Here is a 17,584-nt window from a genome sequence, read left to right on the forward strand (position 1 = left end):
TTCGCGCCAAAACATTCTCGCGCCAAGAATGACGCAATAAAGTGTAGCATTTGGCGCACCCGCGAGCCTAAGTCAGCCCGCAATTTGAAACAAAGTAGTCAACTGAAAAAAAGACTAAACCCCAGGTAAGAAAAATATTTCTTAATATTAACTTTCCCCAAATATGAAACTGACAATCTGCAAAAAGGAAATACATCAACCTGACTCATGGCAAATATAAGTACAATAACATAATTTATGTAAGAACTTACCTGATAAATTCATTTCTTTCATATTAGCAAGAGTCCATGAGCTAGTGACGTATGGGATATACATTCCTACCAGGAGGGGCAAAGTTTCCCAAACCTCAAAATGCCTATAAATACACCCCTCACCACACCCACAATTCAGTTTAACGAATAGCCAAGAAGTGGGGTGATAAAAAAGTGCGAAAGCATATAAAATAAGGAATTGGAATAATTGTGCTTTATACAAAATCATAACCACCACAAAAAAAGGGCGGGCCTCATGGACTCTTGCTAATATGAAAGAAATGAATTTATCAGGTAAGTTCTTACATAAATTATGTTTTCTTTCATGTAATTAGCAAGAGTCCATGAGTCCAAGATGTGGATCTTTCCACACAAGAGTCACTAGAGAGGGAGGGATAAAATAAAGACAGCCAATTCCTGCTGAAAATAATCCACACCCAAAATAAAGTTTAACGAAAAACATAAGCAGAAGATTCAAACTGAAACCGCTGCCTGAAGTACTTTTCTACCAAAAACTGCTTCAGAAGAAGAAAATACATCAAAATGGTAGAATTTAGTAAAAATATGCAAAGAGGACCAAGTTGCTGCTTTGCAAATCTGATCAACCGAAGCTTCATTCCTAAACGCCCAGGAAGTAGAAACTGACCTAGTAGAATGAGCTGTAATTCTCTGAGGCGGAGTTTTACCCGACTCAACATAGGCAAGATGAATTAAAGATTTCAACCAAGATGCCAAAGAAATGGCAGAAGCTTTCTGGCCTTTTCTAGAACCGGAAAAGATAACAAATAGACTAGAAGTCTTTCTGAAAGATTTAGTAGCTTCAACATAATATTTCAAAGCTCTAACAACATCCAAAGAATGCAACGATTTCTCCTTAGAATTCTTAGGATTAGGACATAATGAAGGAACCACAATTTCTCTACTAATGTTGTTGGAATTCACAACTTTAGGTAAAAATTCAAAAGAAGTTCGCAACACCGCCTTATCCTGATGAAAAATCAGAAAAGGAGACTCACAAGAAAGAGCAGATAATTCAGAAACTCTTCTGGCAGAAGAGATGCCCAAAAGGAACAAAACTTTCCAAGAAAGTAATTTAATGTCCAATGAATGCATAGGTTCAAACGGAGGAGCTTGAAGAGCCCCCAGAACCAAATTCAAACTCCAAGGAGGAGAAATTGACTTAATGACAGGTTTTATACGAACCAAAGCTTGTACAAAACAATGAATATCAGGAAGAATAGCAATATTTCTGAGAAAAAGAACAGAAAGAGCAGAGATTTGTCCTTTCAAGGAACTTGCGGACAAACCTTTATCTAAACCATCCTGAAGAAACTGTAAAATTCTCGGAATTCTGAAAGAATGCCAAGAAAAATTATGAGAAATACACCAAGAAATATAAGTCTTCCAGACTCTATAATATATCTCTCTAGATACAGATTTACGAGCCTGTAACATAGTATTAATCACAGCGTCAGAGAAACCTCTTTGACGAAGAATCAAGCGTTCAATCTCCATACCTTTAAATTTAAGGATTTCAGATCCTGATGGAAAAAAGGACCTTGTGACAGAAGGTCTGGTCTTAACGGAAGAGTCCACGGTTGGCAAGAGGCCATCCGGACAAGATCCGCATACCAAAACCTGTGAGGCCATGCCGGAGCTACCAGCAGAACAAACGAGCATTCCTTCAGAATCTTGGAGATTACTCTTGGAAGAAGAACTAGGGGCGGAAAGATATAGGCAGGATGATACTTCCAAGGAAGTGATAATGCATCCACTGCCTCCGCCTGAGGATCCCGGGATCTGGACAGATACCTGGGAAGTTTCTTGTTTAGATGGGACGCCATCAAATCTATTTCTGGAAGTTCCCACATTTGAACGATCTGACGAAATACCTCTGGGTGAAGAGACCATTCGCCCGGATGCAACGTTTGGCGACTGAGATAATCCGCTTCCCAATTGTCTACACCTGGGATATGAACCGCAGAGATTAGACAGGAGCTGGATTCCGCCCAAACCAAAATTCGAGATACTTCTTTCATAGCCAGAGGACTGTGAGTCCCTCCTTGATGATTGATGTATGCCACAGTTGTGACATTGTCTGTCTGAAAACAAATGAACGATTCTCTCTTCAGAAGAGGCCAAAACTGAAGAGCTCTGAAAATTGCACGGAGTTCCAAAATATTGATCGGTAATCTCACCTCCTGAGATTCCCAAACTCCTTGTGCCGTCAGAGATCCCCACACAGCTCCCCAACCTGTGAGACTTGCATCTGTTGAAATTACAGTCCAGGTCGGAAGCACAAAAGAAGCCCCCTGAATTAAACGATGGTGATCTGTCCACCACGTTAGAGAGTGTCGAACAATCGGTTTTAAAGATATTAATTGAGATATCTTTGTGTAATCCTTGCACCATTGATTCAGCATACAAAGCTGAAGAGGTCGCATGTGAAAACGAGCAAAGGGGATCGCGTCCGATGCAGCAGTCATTAGACCTAGAATTTCCATGCATAAGGCTACCGAAGGGAATGATTGTGACTGAAGGTTTCGACAAGCTGCCATCAGTTTTAGACGCCTCTTGTCTGTTAAAGACAGAGTCATGGACACTGAATCTATTTGGAAACCCAGAAAGGTTACCCTTGTCTGAGGAATCAATGAACTTTTTGGTAAATTGATCCTCCAACCATGATCTTGAAGAAACAACACAAGTCGATTCGTATGAAATTCTGCTAAATGTAAAGACTGAGCAAGTACCAAGATATCGTCCAAATAAGGAAATACCACAATACCCTGTTCTCTGATTACAGACAGAAGGGCACCGAGAACCTTTGTAAAAATTCTTGGAGCTGTAGCAAGGCCAAACGGCAGAGCCACAAACTGGTAATGCTTGTCCAGAAAAGAGAATCTCAGGAACCGATAATGATCCGGATGAATCGGAATATGCAGATATGCATCCTGTAAATCTATTGTGGACATATAATTCCCTTGCTGAACAAAAGGCAAAATAGTCCTTACAGTTACCATCTTGAACGTTGGTATCCTTACATAACGATTCAATATTTTTAGATCCAGAACTGGTCTGAAGGAATTCTCCTTCTTTGGTACAATGAAGAGATTTGAATTAAACCCCATCCCCTGTTCCTGAACTGGAACTGGCATAATTACTCCAGTTAACTCTAGATCTGAAACACAATTCAGAAATGCTTGAGCTTTTACTGGATTTACTGGGACACGGGAAAGAAAAAATCTCTTTGCAGGAGGTCTCATCTTGAAACCAATTCTGTACCCTTCTGAAACAATGTTCTGAATCCAAAGATTGTGAACAGAATTGATCCAAATTTCTTTGAAAAAACGTAACCTGCCCCCTACCAGCTGAGCTGGAATGAGGGCCGCACCTTCATGTGGACTTAGAAGCAGGCTTTGCCTTTCTGGCTGGCTTGGATTTATTCCAGATTGGAGATGGTTTCCAAACTGAAACTGCTCCTGAGGATGAAGGATCAGGTTTTTGTTCTTTGTTGAAACGAAAGGAACGAAAACGATTATTAGCTCTGTTTTTACCCTTAGATTTTTTATCCTGTGGTAAAAAAGTTCCTTTCCCACCAGTAACAGTTGAAATAATAGAATCCAACTGAGAACCAAATAATTTGTTACCCTGGAAAGAAATGGAAAGTAGAGTTGATTTAGAAGCCATATCAGCATTCCAAGTCTTAAGCCATAAAGCTCTTCTAGCTAAAATAGCTAGAGACATAAACCTGACATCAACTCTGATAATATCAAAGATGGCATCACAGATAAAATTATTAGCATGCTGAAGAAGAATAATAATATCATGAGAATCATGATGTGTTACTTGTTGCGCTAAGGTTTCCAACCAAAAAGTTGAAGCTGCAGCAACATCAGCCAAAGATATAGCAGGTCTAAGAAGATTACCTGAACACAGATAAGCTTTTCTTAGAAAGGACTCAATTTTCCTATCTAAAGGATCCTTAAACGAAGTACCATCTGACGTAGGAATAGTAGTACGTTTAGCAAGGGTAGAAATAGCCCCATCAACTTTAGGGATTTTGTCCCAAAATTCTAATCTGTCAGACGGCACAGGATATAATTGCTTAAAACGTTTAGAGGGAGTAAATGAATTACCCAATTTATCCCATTCTTTGGAAATTACTGCAGAAATAGCATTAGGAACAGGAAAAACTTCTGGAATAACCACAGGAGATTTAAATACCTTATCCAAACGTTTAGAATTAGTATCAAGAGGACCAGAATCCTCTATTTCTAAAGCAATTAGAACTTCTTTAAGTAAAGAACGAATAAATTCCATTTTAAATAAATATGAAGATTTATCAGCATCAACCTCTGAGACAGAATCCTCTGAACCAGAAGAGTTATCAGAATCAGAATGATGATGTTCATTTAAAAATTCATCTGTAGGGAGAGAAGTTTTAAAATATTTTTTACGTTTACTAGAAGGAGAAATAACAGACATAGCCTTCTTTATGGATTCAGAAACAAAATCTCTTATATTATCAGGAACATTCTGCACCTTAGATGTTGAAGGAACTGCAACAGGCAATGGTACTTTACTAAAGGAAATATTATCTGCTTTAACAAGTTTGTCATGACAATCAATACAAACAACAGCTGGAGGAATAGCTACCAAAAGTTTACAGCAGATACACTTAGCTTTGGTAGATCCAGCACTAGACAGCGATTTTCCTGTAGTATCTTCTGACTCAGATGCAACGTGAGACATCTTGCAATATGTAAGAGAAAAAACAACAACATATAAAGCAAAATTGATCAAATTCCTTAAATGACAGTTTCAGGAATGGGAAAAAATGCCAAAAAAACAAGCTTCTAGCAACCAGAAGCAATGAAAAATGAGACTTAAATAATGTGGAGACAAAAAGCGACGCCCATATTTTTTAGCGCCAATAAGACGCCCACATTATTTGGCGCCTAAATGCTTTTTGGCGCCAAAATGACGCCACATCCGGAACGCCGACATATTTGGCGCAAAATAACGTCAAAAAATGACGCAACTTCCGGCGACGCGTATGACGCCGGAAACTGAAAAGAATTTTTGCGCCAAAAAAAGTCAGCGCCAAGAATGACGCAATAAAATGAAGCATTTTCAGCCCCCGCGAGCCTAACAGCCCACAGGGAAAAAAGTCAAATTTTTGAAGGTAAGAAAAAATGATTAAATCAAATGCATTATCCCAAATATGAAACTGACTGTCTGAAAATAAGGAAAGTTGAACATTCTGAGTCAAGGCAAATAAATGTTTGAATACATATATTTAGAACTTTATAAACAAAGTGCCCAACCATAGCTTAGAGTGTCACAGAAAATAAGATTTACTTACCCCAGGACACTCATCTACATGTTTGTAGAAAGCCAAACCAGTACTGAAACGAGAATCAGCAGAGGTAATGGTATATATGAAATACCATGAATACCTATGAAATAGACCCCGTAGAAGGAGATCACTGCATTCAAATAGGCAATACTCTCCTCACATCCCTCTGACATTCACTGCACGCTGAGAGGAAAACCGGGCTCCAACTTGCTGCGGAGCGCATATCAACGTAGAATCTAGCACAAACTTACTTCACCACCTCCATCGGAGGCAAAGTTTGTAAAAAACTGAATTGTGGGTGTGGTGAGGGGTGTATTTATAGGCATTTTGAGGTTTGGGAAACTTTGCCCCTCCTGGTAGGAATGTATATCCCATACGTCACTAGCTCATGGACTCTTGCTAATTACATGAAAGAAACATATATTTAGAACTTTATATAAATGAATAAAGTGCCAAACCATAGCTGATGTGTCTTAAGTAATAAAAACATACTTCCCAAAAAGACACCCATCCACATACAGGGAGTGCAGAATTATTAGGCAAGTTGTATTTTTGAGGATTAATTTTATTATTGAACAACAACCATGTTCTCAATGAACCCAAAAAACTCATTAATATCAAAGCTGAATAGTTTTGGAAGTAGTTTTTAGTTTGTTTTTATTTATAGCTATTTTAGGGGGATATCTGTGTGTGCAGGTGACTATTACTGTGCATAATTATTAGGCAACTTAACAAAAAACAAATATATACCCATTTCAATTATTTATTTTTACCAGTGAAACCAATATAACATCTCAACATTCACAAATATACATTTCTGACATTCAAAAACAAAACAAAAACAAATCAGTGACCAATATAGCCACCTTTCTTTGCAAGGACACTCAAAAGCCTGCCATCCATGGATTCTGTCAGTGTTTTGATCTGTTCACCATCAACATTGCGTGCAGCAGCAACCACAGCCTCCCAGACACTGTTCAGAGAGGTGTACTGTTTTCCCTCCTTGTAAATCTCACATTTGATGATGGACCACAGGTTCTCAATGGGGTTCAGATCAGGTGAACAAGGAGGCCATGTCATTAGATTTTCTTCTTTTATACCCTTTCTTGCCAGCCACGCTGTGGAGTACTTGGACGCGTGTGATGGAGCATTGTCCTGCATGAAAATCATGTTTTTCTTGAAGGATGCAGACTTCTTCCTGTACCACTGCTTGAAGAAGGTGTCTTCCAGAAACTGGCAGTAGGACTGGGAGTTGAGCTTGACTCCATCCTCAACCCGAAAAGGCCCCACAAGCTCATCTTTGATGATACCAGCCCAAACCAGTACTCCACCGCCACCTTGCTGGCGTCTGAGTCGGACTGGAGCTCTCTGCCCTTTACCAATCCAGCCACGGGCCCATCCATCTGGCCCATCAAGACTCACTCTCATTTCATCAGTCCATAAAACCTTAGAAAAATCAGTCTTGAGATATTTCTTGGCCCAGTCTTGACGTTTCAGCTTGTGTGTCTTGTTTAGTGGTGGTCGTCTTTCAGCCTTTCTTACCTTGGCCATGTCTCTGAGTATTGCACACCTTGTGCTTTTGGGCACTCCAGTGATGTTGCAGCTCTGAAATATGGCAAAACTGGTGGCAAGTGGCATCTTGGCAGCTGCACGCTTGACTTTTCTCAGTTCATGGGCAGTTATTTTGCGCCTTGGTTTTTCCACACGCTTCTTGCGACCCTGTTTACTATTTTGAATGAAACGCTTGATTGTTCGATAATCACGCTTCAGAAGCTTTGCAATTTTAAGAGGGCTGCATCCCTCTGCAAGATATCTCACTATTTTTTACTTTTCTGAGCCTGTCAATTCCTTCTTTTGACCCATTTTGCCAAAGGAAAGGAAGTTGCCTAATAATTATGCACACCTGATATAGGGTGTTGATGTCATTAGACCACACCCCTTCTCATTACAGAGATGCACATCACCTAATATGCTTAATTGGTAGTAGGCTTTCGAGCCTATACAGCTTGGAGTAAGACAACATGCATAAAGAGGATGATGTGGTCAAAATACTCATTTGCCTAATAATTCTGCACTCCCTGTATAGCAGATAGCCAAACCAGTACTGAAACAGTTATCAGTAGAGGTAATGGTATATGAGAGGATATCGTAGATCTGAAAAGGGAGGTAGGAGATGAATCTCTACGACCGATAACAGAGAACCTATGAAACAGACCCCCGTTAGGAAAATGATTGCATTCAATAGGTGATACTCTCCACGTCCCTCTGACATTCGCTGTACTCTGAGAGGAATCGGGCTTCAAAATGTTGAGAAGCGCATGTCAACGTAGGAATCTTAGCACAAACTTACTTCACCACCTCCATAGGAGGCAAAGTTTGTAAAACTGAATTGTGGGTGTGGTGAGGGGTGTATTTATAGGCATTTTGAGGTTTGGGAAACTTTGCTCCTCCTAGTAGGATTGTATATCCCATACGTCACTAGCACATGGACTCTTGCCAATTACATGAAAAAAAAAAATATATATATATATATATATATATGAGACACAAATACACATCATAATTGTAATCAGTGATTTTGTTGCAATTTGATATATTGTCACATATACCGCCAATCGACTAACATAAATATACCAATGTGGATAATTCAATTGTCGTAAATTGTTGTCTATACTTAGTCCATGACAATAGAATCTCTAATCACTCTCAATATATCAGTATAAACTAAGCAATAGTACTGTTAAGCATTGCCTATACGTTAATACTATCTTTAGACAATATACACACTGGCATGGTATATAACACCTACCAATTTACTTGGTCATTCTCTATAACTCTACTTTGACTTTAACTCTAAAAACGACCCCAAGACTATCAATTTACCAATACATATGTATATATGGATCCGAATACAACCAGTCAAAATATTGTGTGTGTTTTTAAGTAAAGTTGTTGTTTTCCCATACACCTTTTAGTCGCAATATACCAATAAAAGTTATATTTTAACCTGAACTATTTTCCTCTGCCCCCCTCTCTTTTCTCTAAGAGAACTCATACGAATAATAAATATCTATTCTCTAGAAGTATACTGCCATATATTTGTACATAGCTCTTGAGTGCTATATGTGTATTCTTTTTTGAGGGGTTCTTCTAACCCACTAATACTTTTTCATATATATTTATGTGTTAGTATGTGTCAGTGAGCCAGTCACAGAAAAGCAACTCCTCTTGATGCTGTCTTTTGATGTCAATAGGTGCCTGCTTTTGTGTGATTGTGGATGTCTGGGGTACTTAGTCTGTGCATGTGGATGTCTGTGGATTTCTTTGTGTGTTTTTTCTCTCTGTTAGTGCAGCTTATGTGTGATGACAAGTGCTCAAATAATAGTACCTGCTATTTTGAGTGATTGTGACTAGCAATAAGCGGTTATTCTTTATTTAAACATGCACTGTTTTGTTTTTTTTAACTATGTTTCACTTTACTACTTTTAAATGACAATCAATTTACAAAATACAGTAAGAGAAGGGAGCTAAAAACTTTAAATGTTTTTGTAAATTAAACTATTACCTTATACTTGTCAGTTTTGAGGGATAGTTAAATAACATATAGAGAGAGTAGACTGCTCTGCCTTAAAATGCCTGTGCCTCTTTTTGGTCTCAGTCCGGCACTGGAAAGGGAGCCTCATTGCGTAGCACATATTAATTCAAAATTACAGCAACACGCCTCATTGGAATAATACTCACAAAACTGAATCTCCTCCGGGTGCATTATGAACTTGCTGGGCGAGTTTGCAGTCCCCGCAACAGACTGAACAAACTTTTAAATCTTCCTATAACTTTCTGAATCAAAGGTCCAGAGAAATAACTGGTTATAAAGTTATTTGTGTTTTTATTTATTTTCAGTTTTTTTTGTAGGTTCAACATAACCTGAAGTACCAATGGTTAGTATGGAAAAACATTGGACATATTGGTATTATTGCAGTCTGAATGCAAATAATTATCCAAGTCATCTATTTGAATATCTTAAACAGAAAGAGATGAGTATTTACATTGACACCAATGAAAAGTTTAATACAGTAGGTGCAGGGTTTTATTATAATGCCTCATTAGCACAAAGTGTATATCTTTTGGAAGCCATTTTAGGACTGATACAACAAAGTTTAAATGATAGAAAAAGGGGCTGAAATTTTCAATTTATCTCAGCCAAGTAAAAAATTGCAGTGGATGAATAAACATATATATATATACGCACATACACACACACATACAGTGGGGCAAAAAAGTATTTAGTAGGAGGTTTGCACTCAAAATCTCACGATACATGGCCCCATTCATTCTTTCATGTACACGAATCAGTCGTCCTGTTCCCTTTGCAGAGAAACAGCCCCAAAGCATGATGTTGCCACCCCCATGCTTCACAGTAGGTATGGTGTTCTTTGGTTGCAACTCAGCATTCTCTCTCCTCCAAACACGATGAGTTGTGTTTCTACTTTGGTTTCATCTGACCATATGACATTCTCCCAATCCGCTTCTGGATCATCCAAATGCTCTCTAGCATACTTCAGACGGGACCGGACATGTACTGGCTTAAGCAGGGGGACATGTCTGGCAATGCAGGATCTGAGTCCCTGGTGGCGTAGTGTGTTACTGATGGTAGCCTTTGTTACGTTGGTCCCAGCTCTCTGCAGGTCATTCACTAGGTCCCCCCATGTGGTTCTGGGATGTTTGCTCACCATTCTTGTGATCATTTTGACCCCACGGGGTGAGATCTTGCGTGGAGCCCCAGATCGAGGGAGATTATCAGTGGTCTTGTATGTCTTCCATTTTCTAATTATTGCTCCCACAGTTGATTTCTTCACACCAAGATACTTGCCTATTGCAGATTCAGTCTTCCCAGCCTGGTGCAGGTCTACAATTTTGTTTCTGGTGTCCTTTCGACAGCTCTTTGGTCTTCACCATAGTGGAGTTTGGAGTGTGACTGTTTGAGGTTGTGGACAGGTGTCTTTTATACTGATAACAAGTTCAAACAGGTGCCATTAATACAGGTAATGAGTGGAGAACAGAGGAGCCCCTTAAAGAAGAAGATACAGGTCTCTGAGAGCCAGAAATCTTGCTTGTTTGTAGGTGACCAAATTCTTATTTTCCACCATAATATGCAAATAAATTCTTTCCAAATCAGACAATGTGATTGTCTGGATTTGTTTCCACATTTTGTCTTTTATAGTTGAGGTATACCTATGATGAATATTACAGGCCTCTCTCATCTTCTTAAGTGGGAGAACTTGCACAATTGGTGGCTGACTAAATACTTTTTTGCCCAACTGTACATACATACATACACACATATACATACACACACACCCATACATCAAATCACTTTCTTTTTTTTTCATACTGTATTTATAAAAAGAGAATTAGACAAAATAAAGTAATTCTCTATAACATCTTAATAATTACTAAGTTACTTAGTTTATCAACTATGGAGGGAGAGGGGGAAAATGTGGGTTTTCTTTTATCCTTTAAGTGAAAAATAAAATAAAAAGGTATTTAAGCCTGCAGCATTTTTCATCTTTCATAACTCACTGAGAAAAAAACTGGGCTACCTATTGCAGATATTTCTTGTGAAAATGCATTTAAGCTACTTGATTCAAACTACTAACATGTAAAACACTGTGTTGTAATTATAAGACACATATACACCGTTTACTGTATATGCAAATAATACCCAAAATATGGTGTAATAATAATAATCATCATAATTTATGATGCAAATAATAGTTAAAGGGACAGTAAAGTCATAATTCATGATTTAGTCAGAGCATACAATTTTAAACAACTTTCCAATTTACTTCTATTATTTAATTTGCTTCCTTCTCTCGTTATCCTTTGCTGAAAGCGTTATCTAGGAAAGCTCAGGAGCAGCAAAGAACCTAGGTTCCAGCTGCTGATTGGTAGCTTCATAAATATACCGATTGTCATTGGCTCACTCATGTGTTCAGTTAGAATCCAGTAGTGCGTTGCTGCTCCTTCAACAAATGATACCAAGAGAATAAAGCACATTTTATAATAGAAGTAAACTGGAAAGTTGTTCCAAATTGAATGTTCTACCTATATCATGAAAGAAAAAGTTTGGGTTTCATGCCCCTTTAAGCATTTGAAAAAGGAATGACAATGCTTAATCACTGTGCACAGGAAGCACATAGTACAGTGTAGTATGAAATACGTTGTACACACACTCAAACAATAAAATGTGAATGAGAATGCACCCTTTAAACAGGACGTAAAACTATTAAACCATAACACTAACAAATAAACTACAAATACTTACTAAACTTGTGCAAAACATCCTGAGATTTGAGGAAATTGATCCTTTCTTCTTCTTCCTTCTCTGCAGAACAAGATAAAACGACAATCTGCAGTCTGGCTGTTGCAATTTTTACCTGAGGGAGGAGGAGGGGTTTTGACGTTTTATGTCCCAGTATCTCTTAAAGGGACAGTCTAGTCCAAAATAAACTTTCATGATTCAGATAGGGCATGTAATTTTAAACAATTTTCCAATTTACTTTTATCACCAATTTTGCTTTGTTCTCTTGGTATTCTTAGTTGAAAGCTTAACCTAGGAGATTCATATGCTAATTTCTTAGACTTTGAAGGCCACCTCTTTTCAGAATGCATTTTAACAGTTTTTTACCTCTAGAGGGTGTTAGTTCATGTGTTTCATATAGATAACTTCACGTGTATGAGCACAGTGTTATCTGGGAGCAGGCACTGATTGGCTAAACTGCAAGTCTGTCAAAAGAACTGAAATAAAGGGGCAGTTTGCAGAGGCTTGGATACAAGATAATCACAGAGGTTAAAAGTATATTTATATAACTGTGTTGGTTATGCAAAACTGGGGAATGGGTAATAAATGGATTATCTATCTTTTAAAACAATAAAAATTCTGCTGTAGACTGTCCCTTTAAAGGGACAATCTTCACTGATGAGTGCTATATGAAGAAGCCAAGATAATACATTTTATTATTATTATTTAAGACTTTATTTATAGGGGGGTAGAACAATTTAAATGTTTGATCATATGCAAGCCAGTAATGCTAGTAACTGATCTGGTGCTATCAGTAGTGACTAGAGAATTGCACAAAATATGAATAGCTCAAGCCCACCTGCGACTTGCGCTCTAGTAATAGTGACAGCTTTTATGTTTTATGGGCACCTCTAGAACATATTAGCAACAGTAACCTGCAGACTGATTTGTTATTAAGCTATACCTATTAACTACTTTTTCATGGAACAGACTTCCAATAAAGAATAATATAGTCTTGGAATTTTCCAAATCCTTCATTTAAGAAAAAAATGATATATATAAAAGTTAAAGGGGATGTATATTAAAAATTGCACTTTCAAGATTCAGAGGACATGGAATTTAAAAAACAAACAAAAACACTTTAAAATTTTACTATTACATTGCTTCAAACATTGTTGCAAACATTGCTGCCATAAAGGGATAAAGAAACATGCACTCTTCTTAGCCTACCTAGGTATGCACTTTAACCAATGCAAAGTTGATAATAGAAGTAAACGATAAAGTTGTTTTTTATTGCATGTTCTATCAGAATCATGAAGGTTTTTTTACTTAACTGTCTATTAACTCCCAAGCCGTAAGTAACCATAACTACTACTACCAAAACCAGAAACTGCACTTATCTTACCTAAGCCCTCAAACCTCAACCAACCCAATACATTAGAATTACCTCTCCTAAAACAGACAATTATCCGTAATGCTTATAGGATATACCAATGGCACTACTGTAAATTACATAGACAGTCCCCACTCATATTACATTTTGTGATTATGTTTTTGGGGGTAGGTGCTTGTACTAGAAATTATCGGTAATGCATCTACAGGTTTGTGATATGTAATGCTAAAAGGTACAGGGATGGTTCACACCTTTGTATGGAAGGACACAGGGGCTGAAGCACTGATTGATCCCTTGATTGTTTTATGTGGCTATTTATGTTTTTGTCATCAATAAACCCACAATATGCCCCAAACTGAGCAATTTTATTTTCTCCCACAGACTGTGCTATGGCTGAATTACTAGTTTTTGTTATTATATTTAGAAAAATTGCTACTGCATTGGATGCATCATGTAAACAGTAAGAACATTAAGGTAATTTTCTGTTAGATATGCATCAGAAATTAATCACTGCATACAAAATAATCTATACTATAATTGCGTTTGTAATGTCCGTTGCACACGCATCCTCAATGGAATGTTGGCAGCTCGATGGCTGCACGTGCAGCCAAAAGAATTCACCGGGATGCAGTAAAGCGATCGGAAGAGGATCCTCCACGCTCCATGGCTCCGCCGTCACAGGTTTTCAGTTCCGCCGTCGCCGGTCTTCAATTCCACTGTCCTAGATGATGATAGAAGAGGTCCCCGCTTGGAAGAAGATGTTGGCCGCTTGGAAGAAGATGTCGGCCGCTTGGAAGAATACTTCACCGCATGGAAGAGGACCTTCTCCGCCGGACTTCAGGACCCGTGAGTATCTATTTGGGGCTTTTGTGTTAGTTTTTTTTTTTTAGATTAGGGATGGGCAGCAAAAGAGCTGAATGTCCTTTTAAGGGCAATGCCCATACAAATGCCCTTTTCAGGGCAATGGACAGTATAGGTTTTTTAGTGTTAGGTTTTTTATTTTGGGGGAGTTTTAATGTTAGGGGTTCTTAGTATGTTTAATTCTTAAAAGAGCTGTTAAACTTAGGGCAATGCCCTAAAAAACATAATTTATGTAAGAACTTACCTGATAAATTCATTTCTTTCATATTAGCAAGAGTCCATGAGCTAGTGACGTATGGGATATACATTCCTACCAGGAGGGGCAAAGTTTCCCAAACCTCAAAATGCCTACAAATACACCCCTCACCACACCCACAATTCAGTTTAACGAATAGCCAAGAAGTGGGGTGATAAGAAAGGAGCGAAAGCATCAAAATAAGGAATTGGAATAATTGTGCTTTATACAAAAAAATCATAACCACCACAAAAAAGGGTGGGCCTCATGGACTCTTGCTAATATGAAAGAAATGAATTTATCAGGTAAGTTCTTACATAAATTATGTTTTCTTTCATGTAATTAGCAAGAGTCCATGAGCTAGTGACGTATGGGATAATAAATACCCAAGATGTGGAACTTCCACGCAAGAGTCACTAGAGAGGGAGGGATAAAATAAAGACAGCCAATTCCGCTGAAAAATAATAATCCACAACCCAAAACAAAAGTTTTAATCTTAATAATGAAAAAAACTGAAATTATAAGCAGAAGAATCAAACTGAAACAGCTGCCTGAAGTACTTTTCTACCAAAAACTGCTTCAGAAGAAGAAAACACATCAAAATGGTAGAATTTAGTAAAAGTATGCAAAGAAGACCAAGTTGCTGCTTTGCAAATCTGATCAACAGAAGCTTCATTCCTAAACGCCCAGGAAGTAGAAACTGACCTAGTAGAATGAGCCGTAACTCTTTGAGGCGGGGATTTACCCGACTCCACATAAGCATGATGAATCAAAGACTTTAACCAAGACGCCAAAGAAATGGCGGAGGCCTTCTGACCTTTTCTGGACCCAGAAAAGATAACAAATAGACTAGAAGTCTTTCTAAAATCTTTCGTAGCTTCAACATAATATTTCAAAGCTCTTACTACATCCAAAGAATGTAAAGATCTCTCCTTTGAATTTGTAGGATTAGGACACAATGAAGGAACAATAATTTCTCTACTAATGTTGTTAGAATTCACAACCTTAGGTAAAAATTGAAATGAAGTCCGCAACACTGCCTTATCCTGATGAAAAATCAGAAAAGGAGATTCACAAGAAAGAGCAGATAACTCAGAAACTCTTCTAGCAGAAGAGATGGCCAAAAGGAACAGAACTTTCCAAGAAAGTAATTTAATGTCCAGAGAATGCATAGGTTCAAACGGAGGGGCTTGTAAAGCCCTCAGAACCAAATTAGGACTCCAAGGAGGAGAGATTGATTTAATGACAGGTTTGATACGAACCAAAGCCTGTACAAAACAATGAATATCAGGAAGATTAGCAATCTTTCTGTGAAAAAGAACAGAAAGAGCAGAGATTTGTCCTTTCAAGGAACTTGCAGACAAACCTTTATCCAAACCATCCTGAAGAAACTGTAAAATTCTAGGAATTCTAAAAGAATGCCAGGAGAATTTATGAGAAGAACACCAAGAAATGTAAGTCTTCCAGACTTGATAATAAATCTTCCTAGACGCAGATTTACGAGCCTGTAACATAGTATTAATTTCTGAGTCAGAGAAACCTCTATGACTAAGAATCAAGCGTTCAATTTCCATACCTTCAAATTTAATGATTTGTGATCCTGATGGAAAAAAGGGCCTTGAGATAGGTCGTCTGGTCTTAACGGAAGAGTCCAAGGTTGTCAATTGGCCATCCGAATGAGATCCGCATACCAAAACCTGTGAGGCCATGCTGGAGCCACCAGCAGAACAAACGAGCGTTCCATTAGAATTTTGGAAATCACTTTTGGAAGAAGAACTAGAGGCGGAAAGATATAGGAAGGATGATAATTCCAAGGAAGCGACAACGCGTCCACTGCCTCCGCCCGAGGATCCCTGGATCTGGACAGATACCTGGGAAGTTTCTTGTTTAGATGAGAGGCCATCAGATCTATTTCTGGAAGTCCCCAGATTTGAACAATCTGAAGAAATACCTCTGGGTGAAGGGACCATTCGCCTGGATGTAACGTCTGGCGACTGAGATAATCCGCTTCCCAATTGTCTACACCTGGGATGTGAACCGCAGAGATTAGACAGGAACTGGATTCCGCCCATACAAGTATCCGAGATACTTCTTTCATAGCCTGAGGACTGTGAGTCCCACCCTGATGATTGACATATGCCACGGTTGTGAAATTGTCTGTCTGAAAACAGATAAACGATTCTCTCTTCAGAAGAGGCCAGAACTGAAGAGCTCTGAAAATTGCACAGAGTTCTAAAATGTTGATTGGTAATCTCGCCTCCTGAGATTCCCAAACCCCCTGCGCTGTCAGAGATCCCCATACAGCTCCCCAACCTGACAGACTCGCATCTGTTGAGATCACAGTCCAGGTTGGACGAACGAAAGAAGCCCCTTGGACTAAACAATGGTGATCTATCCACCACGTCAGAGAGTGTCGTACATTGGGATTTAAGGATATTAATTGTGATATCTTTGTATAATCCCTGCACCATTGGTTCAGCATACAAAGCTGAAGAGGTCGCATGTGAAAACGAGCAAAGGGGATCGCGTCTGATGCAGCAGTCATGAGACCTAGAATTTCCATGCATAAAGCTACCGAAGGGAATGATTCAGACTGAAGGTTTCGACAGGCTGAAACCAATTTCAGACGTCTCTTTTCTGTTAGAGACAAGGTCATGGACACTGAATCTATTTGAAAACCCAAAAAGGTTACCTTTGTCTGAGGAATCAACGAACTCTTTGGTAAATTGATCCTCCAACCATGTCTTTGAAGAAACGACACAAGTTGATTCGTATGAGATTCTGCAGAATGTGAAGACTGAGCAAGTACCAAGATATCATCCAAATAAGGAAATACCGCAATACCCTGTTCTCTGATTACAGAGAGAAGGGCACCGAGAACCTTTGAAAAGATCCTTGGAGGTGTTGCTAGGCCAAACGGAAGGGCCACAAACTGGTAATGCTTGTCTAGAAAAGAGAATCTCAGAAACTGAAAGTGATCTGGATGAATCGGAATATGAAGATATGCATCCTGTAAATCTATTGTGGACATATAATGCCCTTGCTGAACAAAAGGCAGAATAGTCCTTATAGTTACCATTTTGAAAGTTGGTATCCTTACATAACGATTCAATATCTTTAAATCCAGAACTGGTCTGAAGGAATTCTCCTTCTTTGGTACAATGAATAGATTTGAGTAAAACCC

At 38.5% G+C, this 17,584-nt stretch overlaps 1 protein-coding gene across 2 annotated transcripts in view; it reads right to left on the reverse strand.

Annotated features, from left to right (window-relative positions):
- The window catches only part of DHPS (deoxyhypusine synthase), a 211,794-nt gene extending 199,768 nt beyond the window's left edge, over window positions 1–12,026 (reverse strand). For both annotated transcript variants that reach the window (XM_053717832.1, XM_053717833.1), the window contains exon 1: window positions 11,936–12,026. In XM_053717832.1, coding sequence (XP_053573807.1) covers window positions 11,936–11,953 — 18 coding nt within the window. In that variant the 5' untranslated portion in view covers window positions 11,954–12,026. The remainder of the gene's footprint in view (window positions 1–11,935) is intronic.
- Window positions 12,027–17,584: the final 5,558 nt, after the last annotated feature.

The sequence above is a fragment of the Bombina bombina genome, chromosome 6 (assembly GCF_027579735.1).
Source record: "Bombina bombina isolate aBomBom1 chromosome 6, aBomBom1.pri, whole genome shotgun sequence".
Taxonomy (NCBI): Eukaryota; Metazoa; Chordata; class Amphibia; order Anura; family Bombinatoridae; genus Bombina; species Bombina bombina.